The following is a 15726-nucleotide window of genomic DNA, read 5'->3' on the forward strand; positions in this document are numbered from 1 at the left end:
TCCAGCAACTACCTAAATGGCTCTCGGACGCCTCGCAACATGTCGTGGAATCGTGATGTTGCTCTATACCGATGGTGGGTTTGATACGGCATCAAGGGGTGTCGTTGGCGAGTGGATCCACATACCTTGCCGCAAGGAGAAACCAGCCGACTTTTTGCCTTGGACACCTTCCCACTGCCGTGCAATATCTCCACTCCGACCTTGCGTTAGAATACCGCTCGCAGGAAGGTAGTAGAGACGAAGGGCGAGATCGTCCTCTTGCATCGCAGTGGGAGGAGGTGACTGGGAAGAAAGAGTAAGGTGCTGTTGGATCGGCGTAGGCAAAGGGACTGGAATCCTGTCATGCTAGGTGCCTATCATCTAGGTATGCGTATGAGTTGAGGTCTAAGCCCGCTATAGATATTGTGTTTCAACCCATATGCATAATCTCGCTAGCTAGAAGTTCCACAGACGGCCCACCGCCGCGGCGTGGCTGTCGGAAACATGGCAATTCGCCCTTTGCTCACTATCTTCATCGCTTGAGTAAGACCCGCATGTCACTCACTCATCTCCGACTGCCGTCTCGTGCAACCTTCGTGCGTGATTCGGTGGTCTAGTTCCACGTATATCTGGCCCCGGATGGCCGCGGCGATGCCCAGTTACGGGCAGAGCCATTTTCCTTGGCTGGTGTGACTTGGGCCTGCTTCCTGTCTTCTCTGCATCCTCCATTGTTCGTCTTGCCGTTATACCCAGCTTTCGGGAGATGTCATTAGATCGTTGGTTAGCGGTGTCGATACCGTGCCCGTTGTACGTACCCTCCTCAGGAAGTGATGAAGTCCGGGCATCCATCTATGGGGAGACGAAAGCTTTAGCCTTGGCGGGGAGCCTGGCTCCGGAGATCTATGTGCTTGCATGGGCTGTCTTGATGGCGAGGTACCAAGGCTCTGTGAGTCTCGTACTGGACAGTCAACTACAGCCAGGCGATGGAAAGTCTGTTTCATTAGAGGTGGACTTGTCGCCGTCCTCCTCGATTGGAGTCACTATTGACGCTATCGCTCGAGGAATACTCCCGATAGAAGTCGTCAATCCCGAATCAGGCACTACAAGAGATACCAGCAGACCATCGACAAGCTTTCTCCTACCGTGGAAGCATCCACGCAAGCGGAGGAGTCAAGATCTCCCGCCACCTGCTACGAACGACGTGCTCCAACTGCGACTGGTGCAGCAGAGGAAAGGATGCGCCTGCCGAGCCGTCTACGACGAGTCGAGATGCAATTCCCGTGATGCACAGCGAATTGTCCAGCAATTTGTGCACGTTGCGCAGGAGCTGCGTAAGATCGGTCGGGATTCTACACTCCAGCAAGCTTTCACCCTCAGCTTGAACGACAAGCGTCAGCTGCTGAGATGGAACTCCTGCCCACCACCCCCAATTGACAGGTGCTTTCAGGATCTGTTCATGGCGCAGGTGCAACTAGATGGCGGACGAGCCGCCGTGTCAGCGTGGGACGGGGAGCTCACATATAAGCAACTCGATGAACTCTCCTCTCTGCTGGCGGCCGAGTTGCAGCAGCAGAAGGTGTTACCCGGGACGATTGTCCCGTTGCTCTTTGAAAAGTCCTACTGGATGACGGTCAGCATGCTGGCGGTAGTCAAGATTCGCGCCGTTGCGGTCTGCCTATGCAGCACCCACCCCGACGAGGCCATTGAAACCATTCTCAAGCAGGCATGCCCTCCTGTCATTATGGCTTCGGAAACGCAAGCGACACGGCTGCACCAGATGGGTCGTGATCGGGTCATTATCCCACAGTCCTGCACTTACTCTTCGACTCCTCCTTCCTCCTCGATCATATTTACCCCGGCGAATCCGGAAGATGTCGCCTTCATCGTCTTCACGTCCGGTAGTACGGGCACCCCGAAGGGCATTGTTCTTAGCCACCGCGCCATCAGCACCGCCGGCCATTATGTCGGTAAGCGCATGCAAGTCAGGCCCGACTCACGGGTTCTGCAGTTCTCTTCATACGCCTTCGACATGAGTATTATTGAGACGTGGCAGGCGTTGACTCGCGGCGCATGTCTCTGCATCCCGTCGGAGACTCAACGTTTGAACTCGATGCCCGACTTCCTTCGAAGTCATGGAGTCACTTGGGCGTTCTTTACCCCCTCAACCCTTAGAAACTTCGAACCTGCGGACTTCCCATCGCTGAGGACCCTTGTCCTCGGCGGCGAGAGCATTGGACAGGACCTCGTCCGACGATGGGGCACTCATGTCCGAATATTCAACCTCTGGGGCCCGGCCGAAGTGGGCCCGTCCGGCGCAGGAGAGATTGTGCCTGCGACATGGATTCCAGGCACCATCGGAACCGCGGCCGGTTGTATTGCGTGGATCACGGCGCCCGACGACAGTGACTGCCTTGCACCCATTGGCACGGTTGGGGAGGTCGTGATGGAGGGCGCAGTGATCGCCGAGGGCTACCTCAATGACCCCGACCGCACCGCACAGGTTTTCATTGACCCTCCGAAGTGGCGGTCGCAGTTCGATGAGATTCCCATTCAAGGCCCCTTCTTCAAGACGGGCGATCTCTGCCATTATAACGCTGACGGCACCTTCCGCTATCTCAGCCGCAAGGACACCTATGTGAAGATCAGGGGCCAGCGCGTGGACACCGATGCCGTTGAACTGCGCTTCCGCCAGCTGGAGCAAGGCGTCGAGATTGCCGTCGCAGCTGTCACCTCGAAGAGTGAGCAGGGAGCTACGCTGGTAGCATTTGTCGCTAATAATGCTGGCGCCGAGGTCGACTGGAGCGATAGGCGGAGTAGCCCTAAATTGGAGACGTTGCCTCCGTCTTGCGCGGCGCTGGCTCGTCGCTATCAGTCCACTCTCCGCCCGCACCTGCCTCTCTACATGATCCCTTCATTCATTGTCCCGCTTAAGACCTTTCCTCGCACGGCAACTGACAAGGTGGACCGCAAACGGCTCTGTGGTCTGCTCGAAACCCTCACAACAGTCGACATGACCACCTGGCTCAGTGCGCGGCCAACCTTGTGCCGGGACTCGGAGTCACGATCTGTTCTGACGGGGTCTGAGCAAGAGCACTCGCTAACTCAGGCAGTCGGAGCAGTCTTTGGGATCCCAGCCCCCTCAGTCAACCTCGACCTCAATTTCCTGCACATGGGAGGAGACTCAGTCACGGCGATACGGGTCGTTCGAACGCTGGCAAGGGAGAACTGGCAGCTCCGCGTGGAGTACCTCCTGGCTGGAGATACAACCCTACGCACAGTGGCTGATAAGCTCGAGCAGGACGATGCTGGACGGGTTCAACAATCGACCCCTCGACCTTACAGCCTTTTGGATAATGAGAGCATCCCCGCACTACTTCCACTCGCAGCTGAGCAGTGCCAGATTACTGAATCCTACATTGAGGATATATATCCGACCACCGCGCTCCAAGAGGGGCTCGTCGCAATTACCGAAACCAGTGGATCAGAAGCCTACACTGACCGGTTTCTCTTTACTTTGCCCCCCGACTGCGACGTCAACCAGGTCAGGAAGGCATGGGCGACTGTTGTGCAAACCACCACTATCCTCCGGACGCGCATCATGCAGGCAACGAATGGCCAAACTTACCAAGTTCTGTGCAAACCCGACTTGGCTATCCCGTGGCAGTCCGCCGATTCCGTATCACAATTCCTCGATCATGACCAGAGTCGACCAATGGGACTGGGCTCACCACTGATCCGCTTGACCCTCATTCAGTCGTCTACTGGCAGCTTCCTGGCGCTTACCCTACACCACGCGATATACGACGGTCCCACGTTACACTTGTGCATTCAACGGGCAGAACAGGCCTACCGGGGGCAGCAATTGCCGCGCAGTGACTTCGTCCGCTTCATTCACCATCTCACCCAAACCGCCACGGACATGGACACGGCACGGACGTTCTGGCAAAAGGAAACACTGCATCTCAGCAGTGTACTGTTCCCCAAGCATCCCTCACCCGAGCATACTCCCCGCGCCACCTGCGCAGTCCATCATGACAGCCCCCGTGCCGCTGTATCCAAGTCGTTGCCGCTGGCCAGTCCTACGGCCAAAGTGCGGTTGGCCTGGGCCCTTCTTCTCAGTCTGTACACCGGTTCAGAGGACGTTGTCTACGGTGCGGTGGTGGACGGACGCCGGGCTCCGTTGGCCGACATCGGGAGCATCGCAGGCCCAACCATAGCGACGTACCCAGTGCGTCTTCTCCTCCAGCGCGAGCAAACCGTCCACCAGGCTGCTTCCCACGTCCAGGACAAGATCCACGCCACTACCCCATTCGAGCAGACCGGCTTGCAGCAGATCCGCCAGATGGGCCCCGAGGCCGAAACGGCCTGTAAATTCCAGAATCTGCTCATCGTGCAGGCGGAAGACACCCTCGCGCCGTCGCCGATCTTCGGCCCCGTCGAGGAGCATCTGGGCGCGCTGAACAGTTTCCCGGGCTATCCCATGATTCTGCTGTGCACGCCGACCAAAGGTGTCTGGAAATTCGAGATGCTGGTGGACGAAGAGGTGCTACCCCGCGACCAGGCGGAGCACATGCTGTTTCAGCTAGCACACCTCCTGCAGGAGTTGGATAATGTTCACAACCAGGATACGCCGCTATCTCATCTGAACCTGATCTCCGCGCAGGATAACGCCATGCTCACGAGGTGGAACGGCTGCGCCCCCGTGCAAGCCTCAGCCTCGATTCCGGACCTGATCCAAGCCCAGGTTGGACAAAGTCCACACGCGTGCGCCATCTCCGCCTGGGACGGGGACTTGACCTACCAGCAGGTCGAGGACTATAGCATCCGGCTCGCGCTGCAGCTTGACCCTCTCATCCGGCGCAGTGGCGCGCGGTTCGTTCCGATCTTCTTCGAGCGGTCCAAATGGGTGCCCATCGCCATGCTGGCCGTCTCGATGGTCGGGGCGGCCTTTGCGCTGCTGGATCCCACTCATCCGCAGGAGCGCAACGCGCAGATCTGCGGCGCCGTCGGCGCCACCGTGGGATTGACCTCGCCCAGCCAGCAGAAACTGGCCGGGACGATCACCGACGCGGCTTGGATCGTCGTGGGCGACAAGAGCTTCCGCTCTCCCCCGCAGGCCAACGGGTATGGGTATCCGGCCCGACTGCTTTCGTCCCCTGCGCCGCACGACCTGCTGTACGCCGTCTTCACCTCCGGGTCCACCGGAGCCCCCAAGGGCGTGCTGATCGAGCATGGCGCGTACTGCTCGGCTATTGCCGCGCAGCAGCCCAAGCTGGGCATCACGGCCCACTCCCGCGTCCTCCAGATCTCCTCCTATGCGTTTGACTCCTTCGCGGTGGAGATCCTGACCGTCCTCGCCAGCGGCGGATGCGTCTGCATCCCCTCCAACGAGGAGATTGCAGGGGATCTGGGCGGGGCCGTGCAGCGATTGCAGGCCAATTGGCTATGCATCACTCCCTCGATGCTGCGGCTGCTCACGCCGGAGGCCGTGCCGTCGCTGCGCACGGTCGTCGCAGTGGGCGAGTCTATGCTCCCCGGCCAGATTGCCCAGTGGTGCGAGCGCGTGCATCTCCTGTGCGGCTACGGTCCCACCGAATGCTGCACGGGGGCGACGGCGCAGCGCATCACCGCCAGCAAGATGGACCCCCGGATCATCGGGACGGGCATGGGCTGCCTGCTGTGGGCGGTGCACCCGGACGACGTGAACACCCTGATGCCGGCCAACACCGTGGGCGAGCTGGTCCTGCAGGGCCCGATCGTCGGCCGAGGATACCTGAACGACGCGGCCAAGACAGCGGAGTCGTTCCTCGACCCCCCGGCGTGGGCGGAGAAGTTCCACCCCCAGGGCGCGAGGATCTATCGCACCGGCGACCTGGTGCGTCTGAACCTGGACGGCACCTGCAGCTTCCTGGGGCGCAAGAACCAGCACACCAAGCTCCGCGGCCAGCGGCTGGACCTGGCCGACGTCGAGCGTCACCTCCTCCGCGCGTTTGGCCCGGAGGCCAACGGCATGGCGGCGGTCATCCGCCCGTCGGGCAGTGGGACGACCCCCTGTCTCGTCGCGATCGTGCAAATGGCCGAGCTCCCCGGGTCCGGGTCAGGAGTCATCAATGGAGGAGCATCGTCCCAGAGTGGCCTCTTCAAGCAGCAGAGCGCCGAGTTTCAGGCCCGAGCGCGCCACGCCCGCGACGAGCTCCGTCTCACCCTGCCGGCCATCATGGTGCCGGAACTGTACCTCCAGGCGCTGGACCTTCCGCTCATGGTATCGGGTAAGGTGAATCGACGCCTCATTGAGAGTCATTGTGCCGAGCTGGGGGCGCGCGATCTGCATGCGCTGGGATCGCTGGAGCGCACCGATGAGCATGCCGCGGAGGAGCTGCTGCGTGAGCATCACGAGCCAGTCGCTTGGGCGATAAGCCAGCATGTCGCCGGAATTATAACGAGGAAAACGGATCGGGACGAGCTGGCCGCGTCAGTCGCGGGTTGCAATGTCGACCTGTCGCGCCTCAACCTGGACTCCATCGATCTCATGGCCTTGTCGCAATTCGTACACCGAGAGTATCAGCAGAGGCTTCCTATGGCGACGCTCTTTCGGAGTGGTCTCACCGTCCGTGAGGTGGCGGAGATGATCACGGAGGGTCCGGACAAGATCTCCAATGGCGTGGATGGCATTAATGGCCTCAATGGTGTCAACGGCCCAAGTGCTAGAGATGGCATCAATGGTATAAGTAGGGTCACTGGCATAAGTGGCATCAATGGCATCAACGGCATCAATGGCACAGATGGCACAGACGGGCTCAGTGATACTAACACCAGCGATGTTAGCAATGGAACCAACAGCACCGACGGCACCAACAGCACGAATGAGACTCCATCCACGCCGGCGTGGTGGATGAAGGTAGCCGCAGCGCTACAAGAGGTGCGCGATTTACCCGACACCGACGACTTGGCCACGGACCTCCCCCGCGGCAAGACCGTCTTCCTGACCGGGGGGACGGGATACTTGGGAACGCACATCTTGCGGCAGCTGGTGCGCGACCATCGCGTTGCCACGGTCTATGTTCTGGTCCGGGCATCCAGCCATCAAAGCGGGCTTGCACGGATCATCCAAGCCGCGCGCACGGCTCGCTGGTGGCAGGACGACTATCGCCGCGTCATCGAGGCATGGCCGGGAGACCTGGCTCAGTCGCGCCTGGGGCTGTCGGAAGCAAACTGGGGGGTGCTCTGTGGCGAAACCGTCGACGCCATCATCCACAACGGGGCCGTCGTCCACTGGGGGTATGACTACGAAGTCCTCGAGGCGGCCAACGTCGGGAGTACGCTGCAGCTGCTGCAGACGCTGAGACCTTCGTCGAAATCGGTCAGCTTCACCTATGTCTCTGCTCTGGTGTCCGGGGACGACGCCCAGTCGACAGATTCAGACGGGCATACACCGCCGCCTGACATCCCGGACGGCTACACACGCACCAAGTATGCGTCCGAGCTGTTGATGACGGAGTTCGCACGCTCTCGCCCCTCCCATCGACTCAAGATCGTCCGTCCGGGATTCATCATCGGATCCGTGAACGACGGAGTGGCCAACGTAGACGACATGCTCTGGCGTGTCGTGGCTACTGCGATGACGACCGGGACCTACAACGCCAGCGAGCCGGATTCGTGGCTCTTTGTCTCGGCCGTGGACTGGGTCGCCAACCTGATCGTCTACGAAACGCTTCACGCGGCTCCAGCACCGTCGTCGCCCAGCTTCACCGTGGCCCGCATCTCCATGACAGACGGCCTCTCCATGCGGGACTTCTGGCAAGCAGTGTCGCTCGGGCTAGGCCGGAAGCTCAAGCCCTGTCCCGTGTCGTCGGAGTGGATGGCAACGCTGGAGGAGCAGATCGATGTCGTTGGCGCCTCGCATCCCCTCCTGTCGGTGATGGATTTCCTACGCAGCACTGGCGGCTGCCTGGGGACGCCGCCAGCCTCCTCCCCTTCTGAGCTATCGTCACTCCCCGTGCCCACGGTCCAGGCAGCCTCGCTGACGGACATGATCTGTCAGGCGGTGGTGCGAAACGCGGAATACCTGGCCTCGCTGGAGGGGTTCGCTGCTGCAAGTGGCCTCCGATCGTCGGCGGTGTTCACCCGTCGGAATAAAATTGTTGTCAATGGGGAGCGAAAGGCTGTCTAAGCGTTGTCGAATGCTTTGCGATCTGTTTGGTTCTTGGTCTCTAGTATTTCGGGTTGATCTCTAATCAAGCGTGTATGTATATAAAAAGAAATCCATGAATTTGATCTTAATATCTCGCGCTTTTGGGCTGGTATCCAGTTCAACGCGTATACAAACAACGCACGGATTCAATGTAGATCTACACGACTTTAGGGGTGATCTCTGTTTGAGGGCGTTGATAGAAATCCATGAATTGAATTTGTGAGCATTATGACTGTGAATGTGAACAAGACTACTACCACTGATGAAGCCCTAACTTATTGGGGATCAAGCCATCCCCCTACTATCCCCATCATTATCAACACCAGCAACACCAAGAACAACACCAAACCACCTAATCCGACCCTAGTAATTAAAGACTGTCAACGCCGGCCCCTCCCCATCAAACTCCGACAACGCAATCCAAGCCTGCTTCCCTAGCGCCTGCCCAAGCTCGATACCGGGACTACCAGCCACCCACCAACGTCAGCAACCCATAAACAAGGAGACTAGAAACTCGGGCCAGAGGTAAACTCACTAGTACGAACGCAGGGAGTCCAGATACCCCGCCGCATGGGTTTCCCACCCCATCGCCGCGAAGAAGCGCACCACCGCCTCGCCGACCCCTTGCTCCGTCATCCCCACCACCGGCAAGGCGACCTGCGGGCGCACAAAGGGCGCCTCCTCGCAGAGCTTGAGGATCAGCATCATGGGAAACTCGGTGGGCCCGCGGACACCCTCGACGACGCCCAGGCTCTCCCAGAGGGTCTGGAGGGGGTGCGGTGTGGCGTCTGGTCGGCCCCATGTCCAGAGGGCTTGGGCGGTGTCGAGGGTGATGTTGCTGTCGATGAGGAATAGCTTGGCGCTGTTGGTGTTTGGGGAGGTGCTGAGCTCGCTGGAGATGAAGAGGGGCTGGGTCGTGCTCGGCGACCCGGTGAGGTATGCCGCGGTGAGCTTGAGCGCGGGGCTGAGGGCTCCGTTGGCGTTCAGGCCCTGCAGCGCGTTGAGGAGCATGGTGTGAACGTCGGCGTTGGTCGCCAGCGCCCGCAGCTGCGGCTGGAAGTAGAGCTCGGGGCGCACGGAGCCATCGACCAGGTCGAGGGCGAGGATGTTCTGCGTGCGCGAGGGGAGGGTCTGCAATTTCGCCTGAAGCTCAGGGCTCTGCAGAAGCGTCGCCTGGTCTGCCTCCGAGGTCGTCAGGGCTTTCGACAGTGTCCGGTATCGGTCCAGTCCCACATCCACGCCCGGAAGCTTGCGAAGAGCGCTCAGCAGACTCGGGAGGGGAAGCAGGTTCAGCGGATCAGGCCCCGTGTCCCCCTCCCCGGCCAGATAGCTCGTCGGCTCAAAGGCAATCCGCAGAGAGGACCCTGTGGCGGTAAATGTGCGGTCGATCTCGAGCTTCCCTGCTCCGGACAGGAGAGTATTTCCCTTGTCGCCGACGGACGGCTCGGTGTAAATTCCTAGATATGGGATTAGTTGGTTGTGGAAGAGCGTGAGGTATTGGTATTGCGCGTCGACGGTGTAGTCGCAGTCTTGCAGGAAGCGGGTGAGAAGAGGGGCTTTGGTGGTCCACCAGGCGTGGTGGTCGCGGTTGGGATGGGTGAGGTACTGGGATAGGTGGGTGTAGGGGGTGGAGGTGGATGGAGGTGTGAACGGGGCGGGTGCTAAGGAGCCCATGGTGGTTGTTATGGATAGTCTTAGGTGTTGGGGGGGTTGATCTTGATTTTGCCTTCAATCGAATGAGTTGGAAGGTTTCTGGGGGTGAAGGGTACGTTTGATATATATCTGCCCACTGCAGCGGATGATGTGGCAAAGGCCCCGTCAAGCAAGGGCATTCTAGCCGTGTATTGATTCGAGCGCTGCTCTGCTATCCTGTGCCCTAACTCCGTATATGTTTCTGTTGGATTGAAGTCTAGATATCGGTTTTGCCAGTTCTATCAACATTATCTCTATGCAGACTCAGTTCTCAATGCATGCGCCTTCTTAAACCACTCTTCAAATGTGATTAGTCCGCCCTGCTGACCCCTCGCCTCCAGCGCCGCATTCTTCAATTTGATCGAAGCAGTGTTATCACTCTCATGTTCGGCAAACCAGCGCCCACCGCACGCGTTCATCATCCAGAAGATGAGCCGGGTCTCGTCCCGACATCTGGTCCCATTGGGCTGAATACTCGTCCACGACGGCATCTCCTCGTACCGGGCTGGAATTCCCGTGGCTGGGCCTCACCATTAGCACGATACTCGGACGCATGGAAAGTGGATGATGGGAATACCTTTCGCGTATGAAGCTGCAATACCAGGCATGGTAATTTGCTGGCTGGTCACCTGCACGAGAACCCTATCATATTCGCTGGGGTTCAGGAAGATGCCGTGGATGATGTCGCCGACATCATCCTCCACGCTGACCCAGGGCATATCGCCTCTGCCGCCGTATGGGGGCGTGCTGAAGACGATGTCTCCCGTCTTCGGGTTGGGAGTCCATGGAAACCCTCCGAACGCGTCGGAGAAGGGTTCGTAGAAGAAGCATTCCATGAAGGATGCACAGAGGACGGGAGTGAAGGTCTTGAAGCTCTTTGCTCGGGCGTATTGCTCCACGTGGTATTTGGCTGAGATACGTTAGTGCAGTTCGTGGTTCGATCAGAGGTGACAGGCAAGAGGAGGCGCTGTACTTTCAAATCCCTCTAGATGGATCCTGCCCTTGGTGGCATTGGTGATTGAAGGGCCGGAGCTGTACACGACGTGCGGAACTCCGGCTTCCTCTGCTGCGTCAATCACCGCGGCACCGAGGTCATAGTCGCTGGGTCCGTCCAGCGATTTGAGGGCCTGTCGCGTTAGCGCATGGAAAGCAAATGGCCCGCTTCTAATGCGTGACAGACTTACTTCGTCATCTGAGTTCGTGTTGATGAACACACCCCAGCTACCCGCGAGGGCGGCGACCATCTGCTCACGATTGAAGCCATCCGCCTGGACGAGCGACGCGCCATCAGCGGCGATGGCCTTTGCTCTGTCGGACGACGGGTCTCTGGTGATGACCCTGACATGGAAGCGGTCGTCCTTGTGAGCCAGCAGGGATCTTGCGACACTACCACCCTGGTTCCCTGTCCCGCCGAAGATGGTGATTATCTTGCTCTGTTGGATGGTCATTATTGATCTCGGTCTTTACAAACTTCAAGCTGAGAGGACACAGCGCAGCTAACGTACGAGGTGGCTAGAAATACTCGACCTGGGATACAGTAGCCCGTATCAAGCATTGCATTATTCTAGGCATGGCAGCGGGTGCACATCTATGCATGGGCAGCGACTTTGATCGGCACAGCATAAGTTGATACTTGCTAGCATCGGCTGTAGCAATGGAATGCTGTGGATGTGTGACGTGTCATTCCTCTGCGCCCTCCTTGCTTCGACAATTACCGCACCCTTTTCGTCTGCAGGACTCATATACTTGCCGCAAGGATCTGCACATCCGTGCATGTTCACCGACCTTCACCAGCACAGCATGAACATTTCATTCCTCTGCGCGCTCCTTGCTCCGAAAAATGCTGCACCCTTTATCGATGACACGGCCTAGGTCGCCTGTGAAGCTCCTATGCTTTATGCAAGATCCGAAGCAAGGTTGAATTGTTGACAACTTCCTGCCTTTCCGTTGTACGCCACCTGGACAGAGGATGCTCCGCGGGGCACGATATTTGGGCGAATGATGGTCGCTAGCATCTCAAGTTCTCGGACGCTGCGTGTCTAGACAAGAGGCAACCTGCATAGACCAAGATGATTCGTTTTGCTCTTCTCATACTGGCCGTATCAGCCGGTCTCAAGAGCTACTGGGGCACGCAAACGCAGTCACTGTGTCGATGCCGACCGGGCGAGGCATGCTGGCCCACGGCCAGTGACTGGGAACACCTCAATCACAGCATCGATGGGAATCTACAGACGCTGAGGCCGGCCGGCCATGTATGTTCTGGCGATCAATACTCGAAAGAAGCGTGCGAGGAGTACGTGAAGAACTTCCACAATGGCACTTGGCGCGTTTTGAATCCAGGTAAGTAGCTATTGTGCCGCGGGCTCAAGCGAAATGCAGTCGCTGATTTCGGTACCGACAAACAGCGTCGCTCCAAGTGATCAATTGGGAGAATTGGCGAGCAGCAGAGGAAAGCTGTCACGTTGACGGTATCACAAATGCGACGTGCCAGCAGGGCAGGGTGCCAGTATACGCGGCTTCCGTGAAGACTGTGGAGCAGGTGCGAGGTGTCGTTCGCTTTGCTGCTGACCACAATCTTCGCCTCTCAGTGAGAAACACCGGTCATGATCTTGCTGGCCGCTCGACTTCCCCGGGATCGTTAATGGTCCATACAGCTGGGCTCAAGGGAACTCGGTTCACCACGTTTTTCCGGGTGAGTTCGCCGCTGGGGTATGAGTCTGAGGACTATGGCCCTGCAGTGACGGTTGGGGCGGGCGTCATGACAGAGGACCTGTACGCATCAGCCGCGGAACATGGGTATACCGTTGCTGGTGGGAGTTGCGGAACTGTTGGCATTGCTGGCGGTTGGATGGCAAGTGGTGGTTACGGGATACTCACACCGTCCAAGGGACTGGGCGTTGATAACGTTCTGGAGGTTGGAATGGTCACAGCAGCTGTAAGCCTCTGGTCTACCTCCCTCTCGAAAGGCCTCGGTGGTTTGCTGACAAGACTCCAACAGGGCGCGTACGTGATTGCAAATGCGTATCAGAACCAAGACCTCTTCCAAGCCGTTCGCGGCGGAGGCGGAGGCACCTTCGGCATCATCACCAGTGTGACGTTCCGAGTGTTTCCTGATGTGCCGCTGGAGGTGACCAGATTGACTGCCGTGGCTGAGACAGGCCCAGGAGATGCATTCTGGTCTGGTGTCCAGGAGATCATGGGCACAATACCGCAATTGGGAGACCAAGGCATTGCAGGTCAGAGCTATGCCTTTCCGTTTGCTGAATCGGGGTCTCTCATCTCAGCGGAGATCTTTTCCATCAATCAAACCGAGACAAGCAATATGTCTCCTGTCGATCGCCTCGTCGAGAGGTGGAAGAATGCTGGGCTCCAGGTCCAGCGCTCCCACGAGCACTTTGCGCAAATTTCCTCGTACCACGCCAGTCGCAGCACCGGGGGCATGGCCGGGGTGGGCGTGATGGTGGGATCGCGCCTTGTATCGCGAAGCTCGCTCAATGCCCCTGACCGTCTGTCCCGCGTGCTTTCCCGATTGAAGTACAACCCCGGTGATATGATAAGTCTAGACGGAATGGCGCCTGGGCCCAGCGTGGAGCGAAAGAGCCATGCACCCCACTCCCTCCATCCAGCGTGGGACTCGGCCGCGATGATACTCACCCTGGGCCGGGGTCTCCCGCTGGATCCGAATTGGGAGGCCTACGAGCAAGTCGAGGAAGAGCTGAAGCATACTCAGCTGCCCGCGATCGACTCACTGGAGAACACCACCATTGCTGGGTATCTGGGTGTGCCCTTCCCGCACGAGGCTGACCATGCAGGCGCATTCTGGGGCGAGAAGTATGATATGCTCCTTGCAACCAAGCGTCGCTGGGATCCAAATGATCTTTTTATTACCCGGCTAGGAGTAGGGAGTGAAGAATGGGATGACGAGGCTATGTGTCGCAAGCGGACGTCTACTGCGTGGGAAAAGGACCTGCAGAAGTTGTGGGCTCGTTACAACGAACTTTTCGCATCGCTGTACTAGATTCTTCAATCGCGTCCAATTGACATTCTTTCCATACATGGCCAAATAGCTCTGTTACAACACATAGCTGTCTAGATAGAGAGGCATATACCCTGCCCGTACGAGCTGAAATCAAATCACTTAGAGCCCCTGTCCTTTGACTTTCTACACCATTACGCATTGCTATGGTCAACATGAGACCGGTATTCACGCAATGGTCAGTCTGGCAGCGCCCCTTGCGTGAGACAGGTCGACTGGGTGACATGCACGGACTGAGTACAGCAGCGACAGGAGTGTTGTTGGCAACGCTAGGGCGAACGCAAGTGAGGATGCTCCTCGCAACTGTCGGTGTGCGTAGCCTGTGCAGCGTATCTGGCGGGAACCGGATATAAATGTTATTAATCGGCTTGGTGTAAGCTTTGGAGCAAGCAAGCTTACTGTCACTGTTCCTCTGTACTGCCAGAACCATCACAATGACGGTCCCCAGCCAACCCGCGAGCCTGTGCAAACAGACAACCCTAACCTCTACGCCCACCCCATATGAAATCCTCAGCAAGTACACCGTCTTCCCGGACGCCCACCAGAAGGCCTGGTGGGAGAAGACCGGGCAGCTGCTCAACAAAGTCCTCATCTCAGCGAACTACAACACCTCTCGCCAGTTCGAAGCCCTCACCTTCTACACTCAGGTCCTCATCCCTCACCTAGGCCCTTACCCGTTCGCCTTCCGCAGCGCCATCACGCGAAGCGGCCTCCCGCTCGAGTTCAGCGTCAACTACCAGCAAAAGGGCGGCGCGGAGCCGGTCGTCCGCATCGGATACGAGCCCGTCTCCGCGGAGTCGGGGACGGAGAAGGACTTGTACAACCAGCTACCGGTGCTGGATCTGCTCAAGCGGCTCGAGGAAGTGCAGATCCCGGGCTTCGACGCCTCGCTGTTCCACCACTTCCTCGAGCACCATACCCTCTCCGCCACGGACAAGGATGCGCTCACCCGGAACAAGATGGAAGGAAGCAACCTCACCTCGCAGAGCGCATTCGGGTTTGATCTCCGACCCCAGGCCGTCTCGGTGAAGGGGTACACCTTCCCCGGGTTCAAGTGCCACGCCAGTGGGCGATCGTTTGGCAAGCTGTTCGCAGAGTCAATCCAGCCGATTGCCGATCGCATCGGGCACTTCCCCTCCTTCGACAAGGTGAACGAATACCTCGAAGAAACCAATGGCTACAGCCAGGTGGCCTTCTGGTCCTTCGACTGCGTCGACCCGGCCAAGTCGCGGCTGAAGCTGTACAGCTCCAGCAACGAGGTCGTCTGGTCGAAGATCGAGGAGATCTGGATCCTGGGCGGCCGCGCAGACACGTCCACCGTGAAGGAGGGGCTCAAGTATCTGTCCCAGCTGTGGCAGCTGACCAAGGTGGAGGAGGGCCACCGCGCCTTCACGGGCGGGTTCGATGACGGCAAGGACTCCACGCCCACGCCTATGGTGTGGAACTACGAGATGAAGGCCGGCGAGGAGATCCCGGTGACGAAATTCTATTTCCCCATTCACGGGGAGAATGATGCGAAGATTGTGCGCGGGGTTGCGCAGTATCTCAGTGATATCGGCTTGGCGGAGTATGGGGAGAGCTACGAGGAGACTGTGCGGGATTACTTGTGAGTTCGGCCCATAGGAACGCTGTTTAAGACGATTACTGACATTAGGCAGCCCGGACAGGGATTTGGAGAAGACGGCGCGGTTGACGTCTTGGATCTCGTTTGCGTACACGGAGAAGACGGGGGTCTACCTTAGTGTTTACTATCATTCTTCAGACGATTATCCGTGGACTGAGGAGGAAAGTTCGGCGTAGCCAGTTGACTACGAAGAGCTCGTATCCA

General features: G+C 58.4%; 5 protein-coding genes across 5 annotated transcripts; 3 read left to right on the plus strand and 2 right to left on the minus strand.

The window, feature by feature from the left end:
• Positions 1-1363: 1363 nt before the first annotated feature.
• BO66DRAFT_297476 (acetyl-CoA synthetase-like protein) lies at positions 1364-7888 on the plus strand (the record flags this gene model as incomplete). The annotated part of the gene is made up of 2 exons (XM_025643204.1): positions 1364-6617; positions 6771-7888. Coding segments are annotated over 2 exons (6372 nt in total), but the record flags the coding sequence as incomplete, so codon positions are not given.
• A 654-nt stretch (positions 7889-8542) lies between these two features.
• Positions 8543-9796, minus strand: BO66DRAFT_295567 (aromatic prenyltransferase; the record flags this gene model as incomplete). The annotated part of the gene is made up of 2 exons (XM_025643191.1): positions 8543-8633; positions 8706-9796. Coding segments are annotated over 2 exons (1182 nt in total), but the record flags the coding sequence as incomplete, so codon positions are not given.
• A 320-nt stretch (positions 9797-10116) lies between these two features.
• Positions 10117-11310, minus strand: BO66DRAFT_326236 (NmrA/HSCARG family protein; the record flags this gene model as incomplete). The annotated part of the gene is made up of 4 exons (XM_025643902.1): positions 10117-10382; positions 10440-10772; positions 10836-10989; positions 11047-11310. 4 exons carry the CDS (start codon positions 11308-11310, stop codon positions 10117-10119), a joined length of 1017 nt encoding a protein of 338 aa, XP_025502641.1.
• A 621-nt stretch (positions 11311-11931) lies between these two features.
• BO66DRAFT_325951 (FAD-binding domain-containing protein) lies at positions 11932-13880 on the plus strand (the record flags this gene model as incomplete). The annotated part of the gene is made up of 3 exons (XM_025643885.1): positions 11932-12202; positions 12268-12797; positions 12861-13880. 3 exons carry the CDS (start codon positions 11932-11934, stop codon positions 13878-13880), a joined length of 1821 nt encoding a protein of 606 aa, XP_025502642.1.
• Positions 13881-14332: 452 nt separating this feature from the next.
• On the plus strand, positions 14333-15698 carry BO66DRAFT_439831 (putative tryptophan dimethylallyltransferase; the record flags this gene model as incomplete). Its single annotated transcript, XM_025651189.1, has 2 exons — positions 14333-15504; positions 15557-15698. 2 exons carry the CDS (start codon positions 14333-14335, stop codon positions 15696-15698), a joined length of 1314 nt encoding a protein of 437 aa, XP_025502643.1.
• Between the last annotated feature and the right edge of the window lie 28 nt (positions 15699-15726).

Source organism: Aspergillus aculeatinus, assembly GCF_003184765.1.
Source record: "Aspergillus aculeatinus CBS 121060 unplaced genomic scaffold BO66scaffold_32, whole genome shotgun sequence".
Lineage (NCBI taxonomy): Eukaryota > Fungi > Ascomycota > Eurotiomycetes > Eurotiales > Aspergillaceae > Aspergillus > Aspergillus aculeatinus.